Here is a 25,454-nt window from a genome sequence, read left to right as displayed (position 1 = left end):
CAGGCAGTGGCATTTGAAGCTGTGGGAAGTGGCCAGAGGATGCACCAGCACTGTGCTGAAAGCCCCTGATCCGACACATGGTGACACAGACCCAGTGCACTCACTGACAAATTACAAAGCTATACTTCAGGTGTCAGGAGCATGGAGGGTGAATAGAGGAAGGTCTTGCTTTCCCAGGCTCAATGATTTATTGTGTTTGTCTCTTTGCCCTTGCTAGGGTGAGCCAGGTCCTCAAGGATTCCCTGGAGACCAAGGATTGCCTGGTACCCCGGTAAGGACAGAGGAGTGTTTTTGACATATGCCTCAGAGGCATTAGATGGTTCAACAACCTCTGAATTACTAAGGCCTCTACAGGAGCTTCTAGGCATGAGAGAACTTTGAGAATCTGATAAAAGTGTTCACAAGACTTTTTGAAAAGTGTAACTGTAATCTGATAGTTTTTTGTCCTGTAGAGACAAAGAATATAGTGCTGTCCTACTACAGACTTAGTAAGTTGCTCAGATTTCAATACCTGGAGTCTGCTGTTTGCAGAGACCTGCTCAGAGCTCTACCTGTGACATGGCCACTTGATGGCAATGTTCCTTGTCCCATAAACATTTTTAAGAATCCTAGCTTTTTCCCTTCTATTATATCTAAACATACTTTTTTTTATTCTACTTTAAAGCTGTAAAGCACATACAGGTCTTTCTATCCATATACAATCACTTAAAATGGGCTGTTTAATATTAGTGCTTATCAACTCAGCATGCTGTAGCATCTTCTCTATATGAATTAAGAAAAGTAATTTACCTGTGAATTCCAGAGAGCTATTTCCTTTCTTAAAACTTTTTGTAAACAGGGATTGTTTCAGTAAGTTTAAGGAATAAAATTTTTGGGGTACTTCTGACTAATAAGATAAATTGTCAGTTTATACAAATGTTCTTAGTAGAAATAAGTGCAAGAAAAACCTGTACATGAAACACAGTTTGTTTTAAGCCATTCCAGACATGTTCCATTATGACCATGCTTAGCTTTATGCATCATAAGAAACCCATTGAAGCTGGTGAAACTGAATATATGTGGAAATTTAACCACAACCACAAGATATTTTAAGATTGAAGCCTGGAAATTGCTTAGCTACTGTTACTCTTGCTGAAGTTAAATCCTGGTCTTCTATCTCTGGATTTGATACTTCTTGCTGACTGGGAAGACCACCAAACATTTTTGATGTTGAGTATGAAACAAAATGTTGAGTGTGAAAATGCTAGTTTTGTGTCATTCTTGGGCTTTGGGAGGGAAAAGTGTGCTCTGAGCATTCCCTTGAGCTTCTGCTGTTAAGAACTGAGACTTGAAATAATTTCTCAATGTAGAATAGAATACAGAATAGCATTGGCAGGTCTTTGCTGTCTATAGCATGGTCACTTGCAGTTGCTACTGAAATATATATTTAAATGGATAGAAGCCTTGTGGAATAAAGCAGTATTGTACTGCACATACTGCCATGTCTGGTTGATAGAAACTTTCTGAGACAAAATAGTCCCAGCAGAAAGAGTCAGTGTCCTTTGTCTATTGTATTGTTTGTATAAAAAATAGGTTTGTGTTCTCTTTACTTAGCAATGTGCTGTTCAATTCCAAACAGATCACAGAGATTTAATGTTGACATTTTTCCTCAGGGCTTTGGAGGTGTTGGAGAAAAAGGAGAAAAAGGAGAAAAAGGTGTGCCTGGCTTACCAGGTGGCAGGGTAGGTAACTTCATGAAGTCTTTAAATGCCTGTTCTCAAACGCATGAAGTGAGCCTTTCATCAGCAGATGCATTCCCTGCAGTGATACGCTCTTATGCAACTGGAAGACCAAGGCATTCTGTTCTGTGTCTGCAGAATAAGTTGTCTGAAAGAAAGACTTGACCACACTACAATTTATAGGTTTTGTGATTACAGGGTAACACCACTAAGTTCCTAGTAAGTTGAGACACCAAGATTTCCTTAACTTGAACTACCAATTAGAAAAACAATGGTTAAATAAAATAAGCCTGCCTTTATCAGTTATTTTGTTAAATTCTTTACATTGTGATTGTTAGTAATTGAGAGATAAGAAAAGCAGCGGTAGCTTCTCCTTTTGAAAGTTTTAGCTTTTAATTCTTTGATGCTGAGATATTTGAAGCCTGATCAAGCTGAGATGGAGCCTCTAAACATTAATGACTTTGCTATTCTAGGGTCTTCTGGGACTGGATGGATCTGAAGGAATTCCAGGGAGAAAGGTGAAATTTCTTTTCTTTTTTACTGTACTTAAGAGTTACAGAAGCCCTCTAACTGCTTAAGATCTACTGACTTCCTTGTATTGTGGCTTCAAGTTCTCTGATGAATACATATACCTGCTTTATTGAAATAGTTAACCTAAGTAGAAAGTCCACAAAAAACATTAGGTCCTTCATCTCCCAGTGTTACTTTAAATGTTTTGGTGCCAATAATTTTTTAGAAGGGGAAAACAATGGGGGCAAAATGTGTAGGACAAGGAAAAGTATGGCTGAGACTCTTCATTTTGCAAGCATTTCTACAGTTCTGTGAGAACTCCTAGGTGTTCTGATTTGCACACCTTCAGCCTGCTCACAAGTTCTCACCATCTTCACAGCACAAGGAGGGCTGAAGGAGCTCTGGTATTTTGTGAGTGCTGAGAAATTGATGCTATCGGTTTTCTCTTTCTTTAATTCTTCTTCATATGTTTGGTAGGACAAATAATTTGGTTTGTGATTTGAGTCCAGGCTATGCAGATCTCTCAGCTAAAAAATAATGCCACTTATTGTCTCACTGTGTACCATCATTCCCTTATGGGATATTGCAGGGCCATCCAGGTGTTCCAGGCTATCCAGGACTGGATGGAGCTGAAGGCATGAAGGTAACTTCTCACTAAAGCATTGGTTTTTTTAAGGTATTTGCATGAATAAATAGCTGTCATTGCTCCAATCAAACCACCTGTTTGCCCCTATATCACTGTAATTTTCAGTATGTTCCTTGTTCCTCATTCACGTTATTGTTATGCATAAAAATGAGTGGTTGCTGGGCTGTGAATGCTTGGGTATTTTCATAATTTTTCAATGTTAATCATTGAACTTCATGGCTTAGAATTGTAGGTGTAGCCTTTCTGGTCTCCTTTGTCCTTACACCAATGCCATATTTATTGGACCGTTAGGGCAAGATTAGGTGGAAGTAAGTTGATGTTAATATAGTTGAGTTCCCAAGGCTATCTGAAGTCTTGGATCACAGATCTACAAGTTTGGACAAGCCTGAGAATGTGTTCAGTTCTCAGTCTTCAGTTTTACTAGATATAGGTGATGCATAGCAGACATTTTCTGTGTATCTTACAATTTGGGTAGTCAGACAGCTGGAAACTGAGTGGAAGATGATTGGCTAGTAGTTTGCTGTGAAAACACTGATCTGCCACCAAGATTGCAGACTTGTAAAATGCAAGTACTGAAGGGACTTTTGTGCACAGTACATGGAAGAAGTAGCATTAGATGTTTCTGTACAGAGAGGCATTACTGGAAGAAGCAACAAAGCAAGCACTGCTTTGGCTCACTGCATGGTGATTATATGATAAATGATGGCCATTTTGATGACAGTCAAATTTTGTGCTTGCAGTTTCAAAGAGGATCTGATACTCTTTGAAAGTGTCAGAAATGACACTGCAGTTTGTCACAACTTTCTTGTTCTGCCTGGACGATTTTATGAAGGAATCCATTTTTCTGTTAGCTTCTATTATTGAAATTCAGTATTCCAAAGCAACAGCTGCAGTGATGAAAGCTTTTAAAAATGAGATAGCTCATAGCAGCTTTTGCCACAAAGTGAACAGATATTATCTACCTGATATTGGTCAGTGTGCTGACAACTGGTCTCCAATACACATTTTGTATACATGTCTGTGCTTCCTATTGAGGTGATTGAAGACCTTCAGAGGATAGCTGGATAGTAGCAGCCATCTTATCTGAAGCAGCCATCAGTTTCATCAGACAATAATGATATAAGTCAGGACAGCAGATGATTATGAATAGCAGAACAAAGTGAATTCTTCAGCAAAACAAAGAATGATGGTTAATCATTGAATGGCTGCAGATATTGGTAGCATAATAGTCTGCTTTTGACAAGCAGCTTCCTCTCCATCACCCATCTGAATGTGGTACTAATCTGTTTTCTTTACAGGGTGAATTAGGTGACATCGGTCCCCCAGGTCCTCCTGTCATTATTGACAGGGAAGGTGTAGTCATTTCAGGTACACATTTCCACTTTGTTTTGGAACTCATGTAAAGTACTTTTTCTCATCCAACTTTGTTTCTTACTGTTTTTTACCACTTTCCCACATTGTATATTGGGTCTAATGCATCCCTTGTCATTTTTTCTTTATTTCTTTATTGTTTGGCTACAAGTATATTTAGTTCTTTGTTTATATCTTCAGAATTTAAAAAAAGCCATTCATCCCCACATTGCAGAATGATGTGTTTCAAGGGAGAATGAAATGTCTTGCCTGGGAGATGGACTGTGTGTGAGCATGGACAAATGCTGTGTCTGCCCTGGAAACACACTTCTATCTGTCTTTAGTGTACCAAGGAATAAATGGCTTTCTGGTGCTGCATGGTAAAGGGTGCTCTAAATGTAATTGACTGAACACTATTTCAGCAGAAATTCTGATGAGATTTTCTTCCTTGTTTTCCTCTTTCTCTAATAGGTGCCCCAGGTGACCCTGGAAACATGGGAACACCTGGTCCTCCTGGAGATGAAGGGATCGTTGGTTTACCAGGCCTTCCAGGGGCTCCAGGGTTTCCAGGCCTGGAGAGAGGTAAAGCAGCTGCTCCTAGCACTCTTCGCAGGCTGTTGGATGTAGGTTTTGTAGAGAAGTTTCTGGGTTGTGGCCTGGAGATGGTGAAGGTATTGGTGCAATCCTCTCCCTGCTCCTTCAGCTGGCTGATTTGCAGGCTGCTATATGAGAAATAGGAGGGAGGGATGACACATAGGGAAGCCAATTGTGTTGACTTGGATGGGAGCAAAATTAGTGACCCAATTATTACAGCCCAGGTAAGTCTACATGTGTGAATATTTGGTGTGGTAGTGTACACAGGCGGCTGTGGTTTGATTTCCATTTTGAATGTGCTGATAGGAAGAACTTTTCCTTCCTTTTAAATTATAATTAATGTTTTTGAAAATTTATAATTACTTTTTATATTTGCAATAAATAGCTAACAGATTGGCTTGATAAACCCACTGGGGATGCAACCTATTTGTGCCATTCAAGATCTCACTCAAAATTTTTGTTTCACTTGAATGTCATCTGGGAAATTCTGTCCTGCAATAATTCAGAGACTAGGAACTACTAAGAAAATCAAAAAATAAACCCCCTTCAGTCTTACATAGTTAATTGTCTGATTCATCAATGGGACTTAAATGCAGTGCTGTAAATTTTTTTGAATGACCAAAGGAGTGTGTAAATGGGAGCCTGTTGGTCCCTCCAATTAGTACTTTTTCCTTGCTAAAAATATGAGTTGTTCTGTCCTAACATGATTGCAGTTCAAGGTGCAATGGTAATTATCTTAACATTAAAAATACTTCAATGTGTTTGTTGCTGGAGAGCTGCTCATTGTGTCATTGTTGTCTAGATGGAATAGGCCCTGGAGGGTCTCCAGGTATTCCAGGAGTGAAGGGTGAAGTGGGAGAACCTGGAAGAGCAACAACTGGAATACCAGGCCCTCCAGGCAGAGGTGGTTTACCAGGTCTGCCTGGAGCACCAGGATTGCCTGGTTCACCAGGTATGTAGAATTTTTACATCTACTTTTGTATTGTTTTCAGAGTGAAATAGGATAAATAATCATTAATATATTTAGTTTTTTGCTAGCAAGGATTATTCATCTGTAAATTGTAAACGTTTGACTGACATCTCATTGTGATTGTAACTCACAAACATATGTATCAGTAGGTACACTCCTATAAAGTAAGACAATAGACCTAATTATTGTTAAGTGTGGTAGCCTGAGAGACTGAAGCACAAAGTTGTGTTGACACAATTTATGACACAGAACTTTGAAGGTCTAGGCTAGTCTCCTGTTCACGTAGGTAAAGTGACCTTATGAACATCTGGGGTAAAAAGCTGTCTTGGAGCAGGTAGTTTGAGTGCCAGGAGTCAGACATGATGCCTGAAGAGATAGTTTCCAGACCTAAGGAGTTGGAATTTTGGTTTTACATGTTCATTTGCGTGGATGTCCTGATTAAATTAATTGTGCATTGTTTTGTTTTCCTCAGAAATTGAGTATTACTGGAGCAGGGTTGAGTTTACAAAACTATGTTTTACCATTCTTCCATAAGCTGTGTTTTTTTGAGAACCAACCCTTCAAAACAGGAGACATTCCAATGATGGAGCCAGTGAGCATGATCTGATAAAATGGTTTTCTGTGGAGAAGAAATAAGTGTTCTCTTATAACTCTTATAACTGTTTGCTAGTTAAATCTGGCTCACTTTTCTGTAGAGTCTGTAAAGCTCCTGTAGCTATGTTTAGCTGATGGCTGCAGTTTGTTTCCATGGAGCATCAGGCAGTGCCAGTCAGCACTCCATCTTACTGTTGTCATGGAGGGGAAGGGTTTTCAGACAGTGTAGTTTTTTATTATGCTTGATTGCTTTCTGCAGCTGTTTCCATCAGCATATGTTTCATTCTATTCAGCATATGAAGAGATGTAGACAACAATCCTGCAGTCTTGAAGTGAGGGACAAGGAAAGTCCCCTTAATCCTTTTGCCCTTTAGAATTTTCCTGAGCTAAAACCACTGAATGAAAGTAATTTGCCCTTCTTTACACTACCTGTCCACAGTTTGATGAGTTCTTTGGTCAGCTGGTAAATCTGTGAAAAAGTGTAGGGGAATTAAAAGTAAAGGAATTAAACTCTGTTGCATCCACACTGTGAAAACTTCTGCTTTTCTGTGTGAGGAGCTAGAAGCAAATGTGACAGAGAACTGCAGCCTGTGAGTGGTACCAACCAAGATCCATCTCCTGGTGTTACATCCACAGTTGTAGTTTCGTCTGGTGCCAGTTGCATCACTGATTTGGTAAGTCAGTAATGAGCTAGAGATCAGCCTTCTCATGGCTTTTCCTTGCCTTTTTTCTGCATATAGGTCCTTCATTTTTCCCAGTGATAATCCTGACTGGAAGTATTGGGTCCCCAGGGGAGCCTGGGCAAAGAGGTCTGCCAGGAGCTTTGGGTCCAAAGGGCTACAAAGGTAATTGACTCTTGTTTTGAGAGAGTTTTTCAGCAGTCATCAGGCTGAAAGAGATTTACGTGTGGTTAATATCCTAAGGGATGTGTTGTAAGTGCCTTTATGACAAATCACAGGAGAGGTTGAAGGAACCAACAGCCTTTGCAATTTAGAGAGTGTTGTGCTCAGCACTGTCAGAAAAATCCTATTTCTTCTCTTCTTACTCTGCTCAGGCAAATAAGCTGATAAACATATCATACCCAGAAAATTAGCTAAGTAAGTTATACTTTAAAGCCATGGGACTTAAAAATAAAATCTTGTTCACTGCTTTTTACAATAGAGGCTGTAAATGACAGAAAAACTTAATTTTATTCTCCTCTGTGCTAAAAATTGTGAGAATTTGGGTCTTAGCATATGACAGAACCAGCAGCAAAAGCCATGACAACACAAATCACTATGCTTGGTGATTATTTGGGTCCGTGGCCAGTAACAATTCAGAGGTCATTGTAACCTACTGTGAGGGAAGTATGTATTTGTTTTCTCTGATAACTATCTCTTAAAAAATGCACAAGACCTCCCTAAAATTCCCCTAAACCCTCTGCTTAGGAAAGTTTAAACCTTTGGGAAGAGGTCTAGAAGTGCTGAGGTTCATGCTGCACATGGTTATTTGGTGATGGGCACTGCATGGACATTAACCTGAGAAAACCTGAGTTCCACTTGCTTGGCACATAGATCACCTGAGCAGAGGAGGCATAAAATCAAATCATATGAGAATGGCTTTCTCTTAATTGAATCAAGTACTGCTTTTGGAGCTTTTGCAAGTGAAAAGGATCTTTATCCAAATGAAACTCAGTTTGGAGCATTGACTATTTTCCAGGAGAGGCAGGTGATTGTGCTTGTGATGGAGGAGTTACAAGAGCCGGTCTAAAAGGCATCTCAGGTCCACCAGGTCCATCAGGAAGCCCTGGTGTACCTGGTGCCAAAGGTGATGGTGGAGACCCAGGCTCTGTGGGAGCACCAGGACTGCAAGGCCCTCTGGTAAGGCAGAAAGAGTTTCTGTTGGTTGTTGTGACTTACAGGAGTGGCGATGTGCAATTGCTGGTCTGGAACGTAATGAAAGCAGAACACTTTTTTCATAAATGCTTCTATTTGTTTGGTTTTTTTAAAAAAGCAGCCTAGAAACTGATCTGTGTAAAGAGACTGAAAAAGATATCATCTATCATCTATAAAAATGGGAGATCAAATGGTTCTTAAATTCTGAGAACTGCACATTATTCAGTCAAGAGAAAAGCAGTAAGCTATTCATCCCAGGACTTCTTGGAAGTAGACATACATGGATTAGAGCCAAGGCTCTTCCTAAGTGAGGGCTGGCTGGGGAAGCAGTTGTACATATGCATGGAGAGAAGATCCAAGAAATCAGACAGAGAGAACTTTCCACATCATTGCTATAAAAACTGTACCACAAATGGAGTCTGCTTCCTAACTACTGTATGCTACATATATTAATGAGAGTTGAAGCTCTGTTTTTTATCAAACAGTGTTGATAACAAATAGGATTTTCCAAAGTGCTGAGCATTACTTATTGCAAATATTTACTTTTGAAAATCACAGTCCATAAAAATACTAGTCTTTTGTCTTCAGACTATCTTCATTAGTGTCAGTAAGCACAGCACACCAAGCAATAGGGAAGAAGATTCATTATTGGGTCTCATTATATTATGAGTAATATAATGTTCCCAGATGCCGTGGGATGTTGGCGTTCAAGATTGCTGTCACTATTACCAAGGTTTGGCTTGCCACTATGGTGCTGTAGTGACAGTAGAAACAGCTGAAAACAAACCAACCTCTTCCCCCCATCTCCCCCAAGTTAATGTATAGAATAGGAAACCCTCTGGAGATTCTTTCTGATTTGCTTATTGTGTCCTGTCCTCATATGACATTTATAAGAAACAAAGACTTTTTTTCTGCATGTTCCTTTTCTTTATCTATTGGTCTGTAGGCTTCAGCTGGTCAACAAGGACTTCCAGGCCTTAAGGGAGAAAAAGGGGATCCATCCTATGCAATAGTCAAAGGTACTCGTGGGGACCGTGGTGCGACAGCACCCAGAGGACCTTCAGGCATCCCAGGAACTCCAGGCAGGGATGGACTTCCAGGCTTGCCAGGCCCACCGGGCCCTCCAGTAAGTTCAGATTTGCAGCAGTGCTTCAGAACTAGAATAAGGAGCAGAGAAAAGAGCCAGGCCTGGCAAATTAGTTGTGATTAGCCCTGTGGTAAATCTTCAAATACATAAAAAGCTCACAGTTCCTGAGCACAAATTCATCTTGGTCAGGATTAATAATTGGCATTCCTAACACCTCTATCAAAAAATAAACTTCAGTAGACCCTAATACTGTTCTGTGTTGAATCTTAAAAGACAAAAGACATTATAGGCATAATTATGAATGAAATCTTGAAATAAAAAAAATCACACCAGAATCTTATTAATTTAAAACAAAGTAAATATCTTTCAGAATCTGTAACAGTTGCATTTTGGCAAATGCAACATAAAATATTCTTTGTAATTGTCACCAAGTTTTGCTGCATTTTAAAATAAAGATGGATAATTTGTAGTGGTTTCTATTTCTTTTCAGGCTCACCTGAACCTTGCACAGAATCAACCAAACTCTTACACACTTTAAAATTATAGTGGTGGATATTCTTTCTTCATCCCTTTGATTTTCAGCTGTAATTGTCTTTGCTATGCACAGGGTGATGGTGGACTAGGTTTCCCAGGTGAAAAAGGTTTGCCAGGATTACCTGGCTCCAAGGGCCATCAAGGAGAAACTGGTTCTCCTGGTGTTGGATACCCAGGTCCTAGAGGAGTTCGTGGACCACCAGGTGACACTGGAATGGATGGGTTTCCAGGACAAGCAGGTCTTCCAGGCCCTCCAGGTAGGTATTGCTGGGTCTGCTCTTAGTTTAAAAAAGGTAAAGCTGCAAGTCAAATGATATTCAATTTACTGCTGTGCCTGTGGCCAGAAGATTGCATTAGGCTAAAGACTACTCTTCAAATTAATTGAAACTTGATTGTGGGCTCACATGGCCTCATATAGCAGTCACAGCTTTCTCAAGTTGTCATGTTCAGGAGATAATAAGCAATATTCAAGCAGTTCTGAAATACTAAGAGTATTACATGGGTCTACTCCCTGATATTGTTGGAGAGACATTTTACACCAAAGGTAGTTACGAAGAGTGATAAAATGAGGTTTTTGAAAACACCTAATTCATTGTCCAAATAAAAATAGTAATTCACTGATATCTGAAGTGTCTGATTCAGTTTTCAGAACTATTATTGAAATAAGAGCTCCAGATTTTTTTAGAAGAAATGGTAGTACATTGTATGAATGAACAGGTGTTGATGAATAAGAGGTTGTCAAGATAGATAGAATGTTCAGTTAAGACTTGTACAACTAGCTCTGGGCTGTGTTTGCTTCCTGAGCTACTATAATTTGATGCAGTTTGTGTGTCATTATGTGCACCTAAAGCACACCATAATGACCAAAGTGATAAGGTAAGTAAATAGGGGTTTGATAATACTTCATATACAATGCTTTATGTTCATTCTCAAATTGAGTTACATGGAAATTCATGTCTAAATATTTATGGAAAATGTTTTCATTACAAAATTACTGCAGAAGGCTGATCCCAATGTCCTGATTCCATGTCAGGCATTTTAAGGTAAACAGTATTTTTTCTTTGTCACTGCTCATTTTCAGCGTATTTTGCCTGCTGTGTATACTTGGGCTTCTAGGTTTGTAATTCTATCTGTGTCAATCATGAAGAGCCAGCCATGTATTTGCAGGCATAATATAGTGGCATAGATTTCTGGACTGATAAAGTGATGCTCTGAATTCAAAACCCTTGGTGGTAAGACCGCCACAGTGAGAAGAGTTGGCGGAGGAATCTTAGACCCAGAGGGAGATGAAAGCAAGGCCAGGGCAGCACTGGGAGGTTGCCAGATGTGCCGGATGGCAATATTACCTCACACCAGTGTCATGTTGCCTTGTTGTTATGGGGCAAGGAGACACTAGCATTAATGTCCCCTGGGGCAGTCTGCATAAACTTTTTTCCAATTCAAGTCACATGCTAAATGCTAAAAGCTTTACTAATTCCTAGTTGTGAGGGCTTGCATATTTGTCCAGGAAACTTTATTTTACAGAATCCGTTAAATTAGAATTGCATCCTGAGATATGTAAAAGTAAAATGCTCTCTCCGTGTTGTGAACTCCATTTATATTGTGGAACAAATCAGAAGCCAGCTTATTATGAATGCTTCATCAAAGCTTTAGGAACAATGAACAGTCCTTTGTGTAGGAGAATATTTATAGTCAGAATACTTGGGAAAGAGAGTAAGTCATTAGCCAGTTCAGCTTGCACTATAGAGATGTGTAAAAAATTTGTGAGTGCATCTTTCCTCCCATACTAGGAAATAATTTGCATACACTAAAAGATCCTTTGATGTTGTAAGTTTCATTTAATATTAAAGAAATGTGTGTGGGTAGAAGAAATAATCAGTCTTTATACTGTCCAGGTTGAAAGGTATTTTCATGAAAAGGCCTTGTCATCTAAAGAGTCTGTGACTTTGTACTACTTTGAAAGCAAACCAGTGGGAGATCTCAAGTCAGAACTACAATTTAATAAGAAAATTAAGATAAAGGCAATAACACAGTAACACTGGTTTAAACTGACAGAGTCAGGGTGCAGCCTGACACCCTGTTGGTCAGGGTGGTGGTTGCAGTGCAATTAAGTGATGTCTGCAGTCCTCTTGGGGTGGCAGATGTGGTTCTTATGAAGCAGTGATCCTGTAGAAGGGTGTGGTCTTCCTCTGAAGGTCCAGTGGTAGTTATGTAGCTCTTCTGTGGGAATCCAGTAGATAAGGGTACTGTGATGTTTCAAACCTCAGTTTATATCCAGGTAGAAATGCTTGGTTCCCCCCGCTGGGCAGAGCATCTCACAATGGTATGATGTAATTTTATGAGTCATGCAGTGAGGCTTGATGACCCATTAACAGAAGATATCCTCCGGAGTTATCAGGGATGAGTCACACGAGAGATGAAGAACACTGTCCCACCTGTTTTTAACAGATGGTATAGAAAACATACTTTTAGTTACATCTGACAATGTAACCTAAGAAAGACTTACTGAAGTAACCAGGTCAAAGGCACCCCTAAACAATTTTTGAATTTGTGCCATAAAGCAGGGTGAAACTGTCTGGTTTTGGAAGTCTAACTCTGTTTCTACCTGGTGTTATGTGATTACTGAAAAATGTTGGAATTGCCCGTATTTCACTTTAATGCCTGACATGATGGTTTCCTAATTGTTTCATTTCCTTGATACTCAGATAATACTGTATAAAATGTAAGAAAGTAAAGTATTAAGTAGCTGGGAAAGGTAAATTTTTGATTATATAATTTTTACAGTATACCCTATTTACTTAATTACAAGGATACAGTCTTATTTACATTTCAGTTATTCTCACATGAAATATCCATTGTTCAAGCATTCTACTGCTGACTAATAATGTAAAATACAGAATATGCTCATGTACAGAAGCATTTTTGGAAAACTCACATAAGACATTTCTTAGGATCATGTGATGTGAATGAAGCTCTATTAGTTAAAGTTTCCCCTTCTATGCCAGGTGTACCCTAAATGCCTGGTTTTTGAAAATGCTATTCTTTATTCTACTGTATGTCTCAGAGAAGGACATCAATGCCTTATTTTACAATGCACTGAGCATCAGGCTCACATAGGATTGTAGAAAACCAGAAATAAAATGATTCTTTTGTGTTGGAGTGTTCAGACAAATGCAATGTGCTGGCAACTCTGATAATGACATGTAAATTTCATTCCACTGAAGAGGGATTACTGGTGGAAACAGAGAATTTTTTTAAGAAGTGGGAGTCAGTCAAAGAGCTCTGCAATTGCTGAGTCTTGTTTGCTGTTAATAAACTTTTAAGCCATGTGGTTATTTCTTTGTCTGGGAGACTGTAGAAGAAACAGTTTGAGAATAAAGCTGAAAGAAAAAGAAACCCTTGCTATTCCAACTTCCATGCATGCACATCTCTTCCCTAACCTCCTGGGGGGAAGTTTGTTTTAAACACCTGTCAGTATTCTCTCTCTACAGATATATTTCACCTTGCAAGTGCACATTTATTTTAGAATTTCACACTACAGCGTACTAGTTTTACACAGTTTAGAAACTTGCTCAAGTATTAACAGTTATCATACTTGTCATCTGCCACTGACTTCGAAAGCTCTGAGCCTGGACCTAAAGCTGTTGTAGTCACAGAGACCCTGCCACAGGGAGGACAAATTGCTGGGTGGAATCCTGGGTCTCATGCTACAAGAAGTCCACAAGAGAGACTGACTTTTAGTGGTCATGCAACAAGTCAGTAGTAAGGATGAAGTCAGAAAATTACCAGGCTCTGAATGCCTTTTATTTAACATCACATATTTGAGATGTCAGCAGTGCTTTGATGTGAATACGTTCACTTGAAGCCACTTATGATGTATCCCATGAAAAACATCTGGGTACTCAGTATTCCTCTTCTGTCTCTGAAAGGGGCTGTGTGCAACCTCAGTGTTTCTTTGTTGTAGGTATCACCTTGCCCTGCATAGTTCCTGGAGCATATGGGCCCCCAGGGACTCCCGGCTTTCCAGGACCACCAGGTAGGGAGACAAGATGATGTAATGCACTGGCTGACTGCCACACAACACTTATTCATCAAAGAAGATAATACCTCCTAGTTAATTCTCCTCCAAGTGATAGTTATTCCAGAGGGTTAACTGGCAGAAAAATGCCAACCTTTTTTTCCCCAAAGTGACTAGGCCTAAATCTCATTGAGAATCATATTAACTGTATCAATTTTTAGCCTTCATGTGGCCTTGAACACAAGCACTCTGCTTCTGCATTTATGTAGCTCATGAACAGCCATGGCTTTGAGATTTTATTTAGCTTAAATTACAGGACCAGCTTTGCAGAAAATATTTGATCCTGTTTACTTGTGCTCTGTTTTGTCTTCTGCTATTAATTTGCTGACATTATTAATTAATATATTTTTACTTTTAGGTCCCAAAGGCAGCAAAGGCTTTTCTGGCATTCCAGGCCAACCTGGGTTACATGGGTCTAAGGGACAGCCAGGGTCTCCAGGAATAATAGGCTTGCAAGGGGAACCTGGTAAGAGGGAAGTTGCTGGAGTTCTTTTTATCGTCTGATCAATGTTTACTATACTTTATCAAAAGAGTTATCTGACCTTCTTGGCCACTTCTGCCTCATACATTCATAATGCTCCATTGAGTGTTCCATGTGGTCCTTGGGAATGCAAGTGATTGCAGCTTGGGAGAAAACAAATTATATATTCAAGTTGTTTATCACCTGCTTATAGCACTGTATCACTACTGGGAGAAAAGAGAACAGTCAACAGTTTGTTTCTCCAGAGACTTTTGTCATGTGATTTGTTCCAGTTTAGGTTAACCACAAATTTAGTGTAATGCTTATTTTAAGACCTATGGTACTCTGGTAATGGCACACTGTACACAGTGTTTGGACTCATTCTAGCCATGGGAATTTCTGATGGTTGTGTAAAGAAAGAGCAAGAAGCAAAGGTGATAAGAGTTAGGGGTTTTGTCCTTTTGTTTAACCTCCCATCTAGTGAAACCAAGCTTGGAATGCTTTATATAGCTGCAGCTCCTACACACTTCTACAGAATTATATTCTTGAAAAAAAAACCCAAAAACCATAAACCTTTCAATAGTTTCATCACTTTCTATCATCAATTATTGTTTCTAATTCAGTACTGAAATGTTTCACAATTTTTCCAGCAATTTTTTCTTCCATGGAAATTTTTTAAATGTGTATTTCATTTGAGATGCTATTGGAAGCAGTATTCTGTACTTCTGTTGAGTGACTTTTACGGGTCTTCTCTTTAAGGCTTCCCTGGACCTCGAGGAGAGCAAGGCTCACAAGGACTTCCAGGACTGGATGGAACAGATGGTTTGCCTGGGAAAATGGGTGCTTCAGGCTTAGCAGGAATAAAAGGATTGCCTGGAGATATATTAGGAGCTGAGAGTGGAACCCTGGGAAAGCATGGCCGACCTGGACTCCCAGGTGATAAAGGGCTTACAGGTGATATTGGATTTCCAGGACCAAAAGGTAAGCACTGATGTTGCTTGTATCTGGGATTATCAAATTGTTTTTCTTTCAAAGACACTTTCTCTTTCCAGTCACTTTAAGATTATGCAACTCCTCTGACCTGCTCATAGATGGTGATTTGCTGGTTTTCTCTTAGAATCTAATGCAACTCAAAGGCTTTTATTAAAACTCACCTTTTAATTAAAAGTGTGAATTTTGTTTTATTTGTTCTGTAACCTCCCATCTCTCTGTTTCCAGGGCTGGACGGAAGACCAGGCCTTCTGGGTGTTAAAGGTGAACAGGGTCATCCAGGATATTCAGGTGTCCCTGGATTGCAGGGACCTCCTGGTCCTGGAAGTCCTTTCAGCATTGAGGGAAAACCAGGACCCTTGGGGTCAGCTGGCCTTGCAGGAGCACCAGGTATGTAATGTTTTCAAATGAAGACAAGTAGCTGAACTGAGCTCTGTGATGTTGAAGCATGGGAGAAGTTTGACATTTGCTCAGAGTGAGCTCCTATTCTGGTTAGGGGTAGCAGTGCAGAATTTGAGCCTGTTGAGTCTGACTGCTGTGAAATTCCTGCTGGGAAATATTACCTCAATACTGTAGAAAGTACAGCAGAAAGATAGAAGAAAGCATCTTAAATATTACGATGTTTTTAACATCTTTGCTCTTACATGTTGGCTATATTGTTGAGCAATCTTAATTTCCCATTTTCATGACAATTAATTTCTGTTGTGTGAGGTTGCTTGAAATCTGATTAAGACTGAAAAATTGTTTGCTTTCTCAGGATAAACACTTGTCTTCTCTGTCTTTCTCTTTGCTGGAACAGAAGAGAACTTTATTTTCTTTCACTTCAGAGGAAAAAAAACCCCACCCCTTGAGTATATAAAATTTTAATAGTAGCATTTCTTCTGCCTCTCTATTGTTTTACATTTATGGTCTGTATGTCATATTTGACTTTTCTTCAACTGTTGTTAGAAACCTCCCATCAGGATGTAAGGATAAGCTCCAAATAACTAAGTTGGTTTTTTTTTGCAGCTGTTGTCTCCCTGAATCATTAATTTCTTTTGTGGCCTTGTTCTTTCTGTTTACATATTTTGTCTGTTTTTTCCTTCACCATGTTTCTATCCCATTTATCATCAACTCTCCATTTCTGATGTCACACTGTTTGGTTATGGGTTCTTCACATAGGCTGTCAAGGTGAGAAAATGCAGTGTAGCATAAAAGCTCATGGACTAACAACCCAGCTTTTAATGCTACAAGAATTGCATTGACCATAAGTGATACACCTTATCATTGCTAATCAAAGCAGAAGGCAAAGAAACATTGTAATGAGAATGCTCAGACATTAACAAAGTCTCAAGCCTATAAGAAAAGCATTAATATGCAGATATTTTAAGTGTGTTTTCTTTGCCATCTTAAATAATGCAGCTCTTATATCAGCTTAAAATAATGCTGGGTTGTAACATAAAGCCTTGAGTGTAACAGAGCTCTAATATTGGCTGCTACTACTGCAAATGTAATTTTTCAGAAGCCACCTGAATTTTCCTTCTCTTCATTCCTTTGGATCTGAGCATTCTGTTTTCAATGGTTTGAGCCTTTGTTTAAAATTGTAAAACACTACAAAGCTTCAGCTAGAAACACTTAGAGGCAAAATAGCGCATAAGGTATTGGCTTTGTGACAGCATAATCAGCTTGTTCCTGTAGTGAGCAATTGGCTCTTGAGAAGTAAGCCTATCCAGCTGATTCATCTCTGGTTCACCCAGACAATGGGGTAGGGAGCAGAAGCTGGCATTCATGATGCCCCCCATTCTGTCTTGGCTGCCTTGATGATGAGGGTAAGACTGTATTACAAGTCAGTGTCTGGTGGTCAAAAATGGATACATCATAAGGGGTTTCCCTCTTGCCAGTTGTGTAGTCATGTAGGCAGTAACCCTCCTTGTAGGTATTTTATTATTAGATGACTAATGCTTTTGCAGTTCTAAGCTTTATGTCTTCTAGTAGTCTGCATGTGCCATAAGGTCCATTGGTCATTAAAAACAATGCTGTGTTTAAAGAGCTTGGGAGGCTGCCACAATTGTTCTAGTTTTGAGTTTTGAGCTCTATTGAGTTCTTTCTTGTATTGATTCAGGGCCTCCTGGAGTCAAAGGCGTGGCTGGGGATATAGGACCACAAGGCCCTGCTGGTATGAAAGGCTTCCCAGGTCTTGATGGTGCTCCAGGATCTCCTGGGGAAAGAGGATTCTTAGGGCCACCTGGGCCTTTTGGTCAAGATGGACATTCAGGTTTCTCTGGGCCAAAAGGTAGGTATTTCAGTCTTGAGATTGCTGTGCCCACAGAGAAATAACCTTGCTGGTACTGATTTTAGGTCCAACTTGCTGGGAGGGAATGAATCCCCAGCTAGTGTTGAGATGCATTTGTTTCACTGCTGAGTTACAAATTATGGATTTAATTATCAAATAATGTTCATAAGGAAATCTATCTTAAAGGTCTTAGGTTCTTGTGGACAAAGGATAGTGTAAATCAAAATAGAAATACAAGAAAATTGAATAAATTAACAGTGAAGGAAATTCATAGAGAGAAGGGAGAGAATCAAGCACAAATCAAATGGGAAATAAAAATTTACAAGGCATGTGATCCTTAAGCACCAATACAGTAGTTGGTTACTTGGAAGATAACAGAAAGCAATAGAGCTGTGGAACAGAATGTTGTTCTCTTGGAAACTGATTGTGTTTGATCTCCACTGGAAGCAGGACCAGGCTCTCAAAGATAAACTGAGAAGTGCTGGTTCAAAGTATTGTGAGTGGAAACCTCTGACAGAAGCGACAGTGCTGTGCCTGTGCCATGTGCTTGTTTAAGTACCTGGATTTGGGTAAATGGCCAGACCTAGGCAGTCTCTACCTGCCCCAGGGTGGGTGTGCAGTGTACCAGGAGAGACTGATATTCCCTTTTTTCCCTGATTTCTCAACATTTCTATGCAGGTGAGAAAGGGTCTTCTGGCCTGCTTGGTTTCCCTGGCATGCCAGGACTGCCTGGTGTCCCTGGAGTGAATGGGTTTAAAGGAACTCCTGGCACAGATGGAGAAAAAGGAAGTCTAGGAGCTGTGGGACTTCAAGGTCAAAAAGGTGAGAAACAGCTGAATAGCTTTTGCTGGCTGTGCAGCAGAGGGGCTTAGGAGGCAGTTCTGACATGTCTGTGACTGGTATAATTCTTCTAAATATTGCAGTCTTCTATTTTTCAATACTTTGGCCTGTTTACCAAAGATTACTAATGAATTTGCATCAGGAGACATCAAAATTCTGTTTTTCTCTGCTAGATTATTTTGCAAGAAGATTTCCTGACTTTTTATTTCTTCAGGAGACAGAGGTGATATAGGTCCACCAGGTCTTCCTGTTCTTGGGACTTCAGAACAGGCACTGCAAATCAAAGGAGACAAAGGAGATCCTGGATTAGCTGGGCTTGGAGGATTCCCAGGACCTCGAGGTATTTTGCAGTTAGCTGCCAGTATCAGTTGTTCAGTGTCTGGGCTTGTTATCAGTGGAGCATGGTCTGTCCTTTTGGCAATGCCTACAGTGTTAGTATTTTCTGTTGTGCCATTCCCATTCTATCAAGACTTGCATATGGCTGTTCTGAATTTTGAGAAAACAGTTTTCCTTTGAAGCTCTGTTTTGTAGATATAATGCCATCCCTTCTTCCTCTTTAGGGAATTTAGGGTAACAGATCAACTGACCCAAATGAGCTGGATGTCTGTATTATTGAATGAAATTTCACTATTCTGTATTACCCAGGTGATAAAGGAATCCCAGGGAAGCCTGGACAGCCTGGTCTCCCAGGTCCAGTTGGGTCACCAAGCAAAGAGAGACGTCTTCATGGTGACCCAGGTTTCCCTGGTCCACATGGACAACCTGGCCTGCCAGGACAGAAGGGTGCACAGGGTATCATGGGATTTCCAGGAATGCCAGGAGAGAGGGTAAATACCTCCTTAAGTGTCATCTTCTCTGGGTGAAAATCTTTTGGAAAATCCTGTGTTCTCATTGGTACTTCTGTAGCACAGTAGCAGAAGCTGGCAGGATTTTTCCTTACAAAACTTCCAGATTGTTTTTGTTTGGTTCATATCATTAAATGACATTTTACATATTATTTCTTCCTACACCTTTTTGTTCTGTTGCTCCACTTGACCCAAGCTTGGAACAGTAAGAATAAAAAGCAAAGATTAATTTTGGTTGGGTTGGTTTCTTTCAGGGTTCAGATGGCACCACAGGAACACTTGGATTCCCAGGACCTATTGGCCTTCCTGGTCCAAAGGGTAAAAAAATCTTTCACAGTATACATGGTGTTCATTATACACAGTCCTAATATTAATGGCACAAGGGAATAAGTAGTGTTCTGGAAGTGTCATTGCTCTCCAGTGACTGGCTCCTAGTACATATCCCCTTGTAAGAGGCTTCATTCAGACAAGACCCATACCAAGCCTAAAGACTTTATGGTCCTCTGAAAGTTTGACCACAGCACTGTGTAAAGCCTGTTGGAGAGTGCAAGAAGGACTCTTTTCTCTCATCTTCTCATGTCAAAAGTGCAGGATATTGTGTAATTACCTGTAAATGTCTATCTTGTGCATTTGCATGAGTGGATCTGCATACACTGATGGTTATAAGCATTTTCAGACTCAGGTGCATTATTTGCACCATGTCTTTGAACCTTTTGTCTTTGTTTGGACCATGAATTTGAAATACAGCAACGTTTATTTTCTTATACAAGCCCTGGAAACTGAAGTTCACCGTCAATGACAGAATAGCCTTTCCTTTCTTTTCCAGGCGAACAGGGAGAGTCTGTTGGTGTTCCTGGCATTGCTGGACCAAAAGGAGAGAGAGGAGACCCAGGGTTTCCAGGTAAAGGCCTTTATTGCATCTTGCCGGAGCTTATCTGCCTCTGTCACTTCAACCTGCGACAGGAGTGAGTCACACCCCTGGAACAGGATGACCTGGTGTGTGACTAGAACACTTGCTCTATGGCTTTTTGGCTGTCAGTCTGTGCTCTGAGGAAGCAAGGACAAGAGGGAGGTCTTTTGCATGGGATAATGGAGGATTTATTGCTCTGGGGAATCTTGGGGGCAAAAGACAGAAAATGCAAGAGTGCAACAGCTGAAATAGGGAGGCGATTCAAAGGGAGGGTACAAAGCATCAGCTAATAAGAGATATCCTGGGGAGGGTAAAAGGCAGGGTTCACAAAATCATCATCCAATGAGGGAGGTAGGGGGAGAAGGTTGGGTCACATGGACTAATCAAGTGTCGAAGTTTAGGGGATTTCCGAAGTGGAATTCCAAGCATCTGGTGGGCCTAAGACAGATTGACAGGAGACTGAGGGTAGATTGACAACATGGGGTGGAAGGGTCTCATTTGGACTAAACCATCAACTTAGGTAATAATAGAACATACCATTAACAAGAAACACACTGCAACAGGCCTTGATTGCTCACTTCAAGAATACAAAATTCTAGAGACTAAACAGGCTAGCATTGCCCAATTTGGGTATTTTTATAATCCTGAAAGTGAGATTTGAGGAGTCTGCAATCCAGGTGGGGCACAAATTGGATAATAATGAACACATCTGGGAGCAGCCTAGTTCTAATGTTGGGTTCATTTCTGTAACTTTTTTTAATTTCTTTTTGTTTCTTCTTTCTTTTCTGATCCTGCTGTTGTGCTTCTTCTGCACTTTTTTTTTTACTCCTGGATTTCTCAGCTTCTCCGAGCTGAGCTCCTTGGGGATACTCCCTCACAGGGAGTCCCACTTATCACAGTCCTCCAGGTCAGGACAAAAACTCTAAAGCCTGTTAGGATCTTGTTTGTCGTGTTTATTAGGATGTTATCACAAAACTTAGCAGGTCTCTCCAGACAAGTTTAATTCACTGCAATCTGGCTTATTTCTTTCTGATGGTACAAAATGGCCTTGTGGCTCACTTTGGCTTTGAAAGCACAAAATGGCCCTGAACTATGCAGTTCTTTTTTTTATACTTTATATATCTTTATACTCATTCTTATACAATTAACAGTAGACACATATATTATTTTTCTTAATGACCCAATGACCCATCACCTGTATACTGCATTGCGGCATTTTCTGTCTAATCACTATTACCCAAAAACCTCTGGGAGAAGAGCATGAAGAAGAAAGAATAAGGAAAAGAAACAACCTTCTAAATCCTCCATCCTGTCTTCTGCTTTCTAAACTGTTTTAAACTCTAACCTTTTCACCCAGTGGCTTAAGAAACTCTCTAATCTGTACACTCACACTTTTAGCTTTTTTATCTAGCTTTAACAGTTGTTCTCATGTATCTCCATGAAAACATGCTCATAAATTTCATATTATATGAAATTCAATGTTCTTCTAGATCTCAGAGCTAAGCATCAGAAACAAGGGCACACACTCTGTGTCTCAGATTCCAACAACTTCACTTCTTGAGGAGGCATCTGTGAACTTGCACTGGCATTTGGCACCCTGGGAGTCCAGCCCAGGGCCCAGGCAATGGCTGGGCAAACACAAGTGCTACAACCTCAGCATACCATGTTTCTCACCCTCTTCAATGCCTTCCTCCAGTTTGACTTGTATGTTTATATCCATTTAGGAGAGAGAGGGAGAGAAGGACTCAAGGGTGAACCAGGCTACCCAGGAAACACTGGGGTGAATGGACACAAAGGCAGCCCAGGAGATCTTGGCCAAGAAGGACCAGCAGGTACTGGATTGAGGACCTAAGTTCTGCAGCTCATGTTGTGACTACTTCACCTTGATGCATCCTCAGCCCTATTTGGCCTGTCTCAGCTGAAGCTTAAACAAGAAGTTTGGCAAGAAAATGGGAATTTTCTTTGAGAGTAGTGTAAGGAATCACCTTGTCCTACTGGCCAAATATGGTGAATCCTGCAACACTGAAACCCAAAGGAATCCCATTAACAAATAGGGAAAATCTCAGTTAGATACAAGCAGTAGCAGCTTCTTCATTACAACATTTTTTTCTGTTCCCTCTCTAGAGCCAAATCTACCCAGAAGAATGGCTACAAGTGTCTTTGAGTTCTGGGGTAATTAGCAGGTAGATTCCCAAATAGTTATCAAGATCAAAGGTTGGAGAACAGTGAAAGTTGTTGAAATGTTCTTTTGAAATGTTTCATTTGAAATGAAACATTGAAATGTTTTTTTGAAAAACAATTCAATTATTTGGTGTGTGAAGAGTTCATGTGTTAGTGGATGATGAAGAATGTCACTGCTATGTTTTAAAAAATCCCATCAAATAAATAGCTTGATAAATGTGATGCTAATGGTGGCATGAGGAGAGACTTAAATCTGATTTTGCTTTACTTAAATAGTTGTTTATTCACCCATCTTATGAGTTAAGTGCAGGAACAGAAGCTGTAAGATGGAGCTGTGAGCCATTTCAGCCTGGACATGATGTGTAATACAGGAATATTTTTCTGCTTGCTTTTAGGAATCCATGGAAATGCTGGGCTGAGAGGAGCCCCTGGCCCACCAGGACCCCCAGGACAGCCAGGATCTGTTGGATTCCCTGGAGCTCTTGGAACAGCAGGACCTAAAGGTATATGTGCAATCTGCACATGGAAGGAGAAGCTGGGTCAGAAAAGCAGTGTTTTGGCCAAGTCTCTGGCAGGCAGTGTATGATGGGCCAGCTGTGTGTGGGAAAGAGCTTCCTCTTGGCAACGTTGTGCAGGCACCAGCTGCTAGGAATGAGCAGGGGAATGGTTGGAAAGGGAGAGGCTCTCACTTGGTTTGAATTACTAATCGGTGTTCATGAAAGGTAACACTGGAGAGAGCAGTGGGAAGAGTTTCCATGAAGGGCACTTGTGTGAAGGAAGACTTTACAGCTTTACGTACTGTGCTTCTCTGTGTGTCAGGTTTCTCATGTATTGTATTCTCTATGAATCAGTTTATGCATTTCCACCTAACTAGATTGTTTGCCTATTTGCTCACTTACATGTTCCCAATGTCTCCTCAGGCTTTCATGGATTTCCAGGTTTAAATGGTCTGAATGGCTTGCCAGGCACAAAAGGGTCCCCTGGAACACCAGGTAAAGGAAACGTGTAGTAGAAGCATCACAGCTAGGGAAATATGTAACTGCTCCACCATGAGAACAGTTTCCCATAAAATTCCCCTATTTCACCCAGTTCTGATTTTAATTATGACCTGAAGGAAAACCTCAAGATACTGAATGTGCACGAACTAATTCTTCTTCAATGACAGTAAGAACAGGATGTAGCCTATGGAGTTGAAGAGGCTTTTCTGGTGATGGTTCTTGAATTCCTGAAGGACTGTGTCATTTCTGGAAAATTAATGGAATGAAATCACAAAACTCTTTCTAATGGATATTTGATTTGATCAGGGCAGCACCAAATGCTTGCTTTGCATCGGACTTAGCAATGAAATGTTTCTGTACGGCTTTTCAGAGCCCTCCATTATATGGAGCTCAAGAAAGGCATCAATAAAATCAGAAGCTAATTTCTTTGATTTGTTTCCAGATTCTGCTTTTAGGGAGCTTTTGCTGAACTTTTTCATATTTTGAATCATATGAAATGGAATGTAGTTCTGTGTTGAAAACAAGGTTTTACTTAAGTAAAGAAGTAAATAAAGATCTTACCAAAAAGACTTGTTTAGTTATAGTTATGTTGTAAAGTAGCACCTAAAATTTGTGGCAGGTGTTTTATGCATGAAAATGGACACACTTCACATTTACAACTCAAACAATATGTTTTCTTTGATTACAACATTATCAGAAGGCAATGATTTGCAGCATATAAATCCTCCACACAATTTTCCTGAGACCTGCTTTTAGTGCGTACTCTTCCCAGAGTGGCATGCTGAACATCTCCCTGCAGCTTTTCCTGGGAGCCTCTGTCCTGCCCCACTTTTGCATTCTGCAATTCTGTGTGCATTCTGCAGCAGTCTGTGCAAACTCAACTCCCTCCCTGTGTTGCAGCACGAACCCCAAAAGGTTATTTAAACACCAACGGCTTGAGTCTGGTGTGTCCTCGTGAGAGACACCGCATATAGGCTGGCAGCAGATCCTGTCACAGGACTGCTATGTTTCTATTCTTTTGCAAGTGCTTGGGGGGGGACCAGAACAGTCATAAGCTTTTCTCTGCATCTCACATACTGTTTAAATTCACTCTGCACAACCAGAGTAGCATGTGAGGCACCAAATCACCAATTCCAGGTGCTTTACAGAAAACAGCAGAGACAGTAGTAAATGGCTAGTTTTTAAATCACCATTCATTTTGTTTAATAATAAGACTGCTATTAGGCAATTTGAATAGGCTCTCTTATCTTTGTTAACCATGTTTAATTAGGTCTGAGTGAAGCTGGATTGAAAGGACCTGCAGGTCTCCCAGGTACTAAGGGTGAAGAAGGCTCTCCAGGCTTGGAAAGAGGAGCTGCAGGATTCCCTGGACCAAAAGGCTCATCAGGAGACATGGGTAGATACTGATGTTCTGATAGCAGGATGTATTGCAGCTGAGGTTAGTGGGTTGCATAGTCAGCAGAACTACCAAAGACAATTCCTGAAGCCTCAAAGATGGTTAGAAACTTGACAGGTAAATGTGAAATCTGTGATGTTGCTCCATATTTTGAGAAACAGTTGCACATTTCTGAAAGTATCTTTATCTCTCCTGAACAGCACAATATGTATTGTTTCCCCTCCTGTAGTGAGATGTCTTTGTTCTTTTCAATATAAATGCTCCCCAGCCACTACCTCTGTCAATGTGTTTGAAAATCCATGAAGACCTTTGGTTGTCGCTCACTTTGTGTTTGTTATTCTAGGTCCCCCTGGTCCTATGGGACTGCCTGGCCTGCCAGGAACACCTGGAGTTTCTCTTCTGTCTGATATACATGGGAGACCTGGAGATGCTGGTGTTCCAGGCACTCATGGGAGTTCAGGTGTGTGCAGTTTGGAAACTGGTACCCATTCAGTACCTCACATCCTTGTCGGACAGGCTGAGACTCCAGTCTTTCCCCAGACAGAAAGAAATGCTGGGGATAGCCCCAGCAGTTGCTTTGCCCCAGGAATAGATTTTGCCAATTAAC

At 40.4% G+C, this 25,454-nt stretch overlaps 1 protein-coding gene across 4 annotated transcripts in view; it reads left to right on the top strand.

Moving 5' to 3' along the window:
• The window catches only part of COL4A6 (collagen type IV alpha 6 chain), a 123,560-nt gene that overhangs the window by 89,961 nt on the left and 8,145 nt on the right, over positions 1-25,454 (top strand). For 3 of the 4 annotated variants that reach the window (XR_001521306.3, XM_015626024.3, XM_015626026.3), the window contains exons 13-39: positions 218-271; positions 1,653-1,721; positions 2,192-2,236; positions 2,818-2,871; positions 4,173-4,242; positions 4,696-4,806; positions 5,621-5,770; positions 7,123-7,227; positions 8,081-8,241; positions 9,203-9,382; positions 9,951-10,134; positions 13,842-13,913; positions 14,314-14,421; positions 15,175-15,396; positions 15,634-15,795; positions 16,567-16,575; positions 17,507-17,677; positions 18,356-18,499; positions 18,732-18,857; positions 19,163-19,344; positions 19,617-19,680; positions 20,189-20,263; positions 21,997-22,104; positions 22,849-22,956; positions 23,374-23,445; positions 24,722-24,847; positions 25,191-25,307. Coding sequence is in view for 3 of the 4 variants with exons in the window: in XM_015626024.3 (XP_015481510.1) it covers positions 218-271; positions 1,653-1,721; positions 2,192-2,236; positions 2,818-2,871; positions 4,173-4,242; positions 4,696-4,806; positions 5,621-5,770; positions 7,123-7,227; positions 8,081-8,241; positions 9,203-9,382; positions 9,951-10,134; positions 13,842-13,913; positions 14,314-14,421; positions 15,175-15,396; positions 15,634-15,795; positions 16,567-16,575; positions 17,507-17,677; positions 18,356-18,499; positions 18,732-18,857; positions 19,163-19,344; positions 19,617-19,680; positions 20,189-20,263; positions 21,997-22,104; positions 22,849-22,956; positions 23,374-23,445; positions 24,722-24,847; positions 25,191-25,307 (3,049 nt within the window). In the remaining variant the exon portion in view is untranslated. The remainder of the gene's footprint in view (positions 1-217; positions 272-1,652; positions 1,722-2,191; positions 2,237-2,817; positions 2,872-4,172; positions 4,243-4,695; positions 4,807-5,620; positions 5,771-7,122; positions 7,228-8,080; positions 8,242-9,202; positions 9,383-9,950; positions 10,135-13,841; positions 13,914-14,313; positions 14,422-15,174; positions 15,397-15,633; positions 15,796-16,566; positions 16,576-17,506; positions 17,678-18,355; positions 18,500-18,731; positions 18,858-19,162; positions 19,345-19,616; positions 19,681-20,188; positions 20,264-21,996; positions 22,105-22,848; positions 22,957-23,373; positions 23,446-24,721; positions 24,848-25,190; positions 25,308-25,454) is intronic. The other variant, XM_015626025.3, reaches the window with a different exon arrangement.

Source organism: Parus major, chromosome 4A (genome assembly GCF_001522545.3).
Source record: "Parus major isolate Abel chromosome 4A, Parus_major1.1, whole genome shotgun sequence".
NCBI classification, from domain to species: Eukaryota; Metazoa; Chordata; class Aves; order Passeriformes; family Paridae; genus Parus; species Parus major.
The sequence above is the reverse complement of the archived record's forward strand: the minus strand, read 5'-3'. Positions and strand labels throughout refer to the sequence as shown.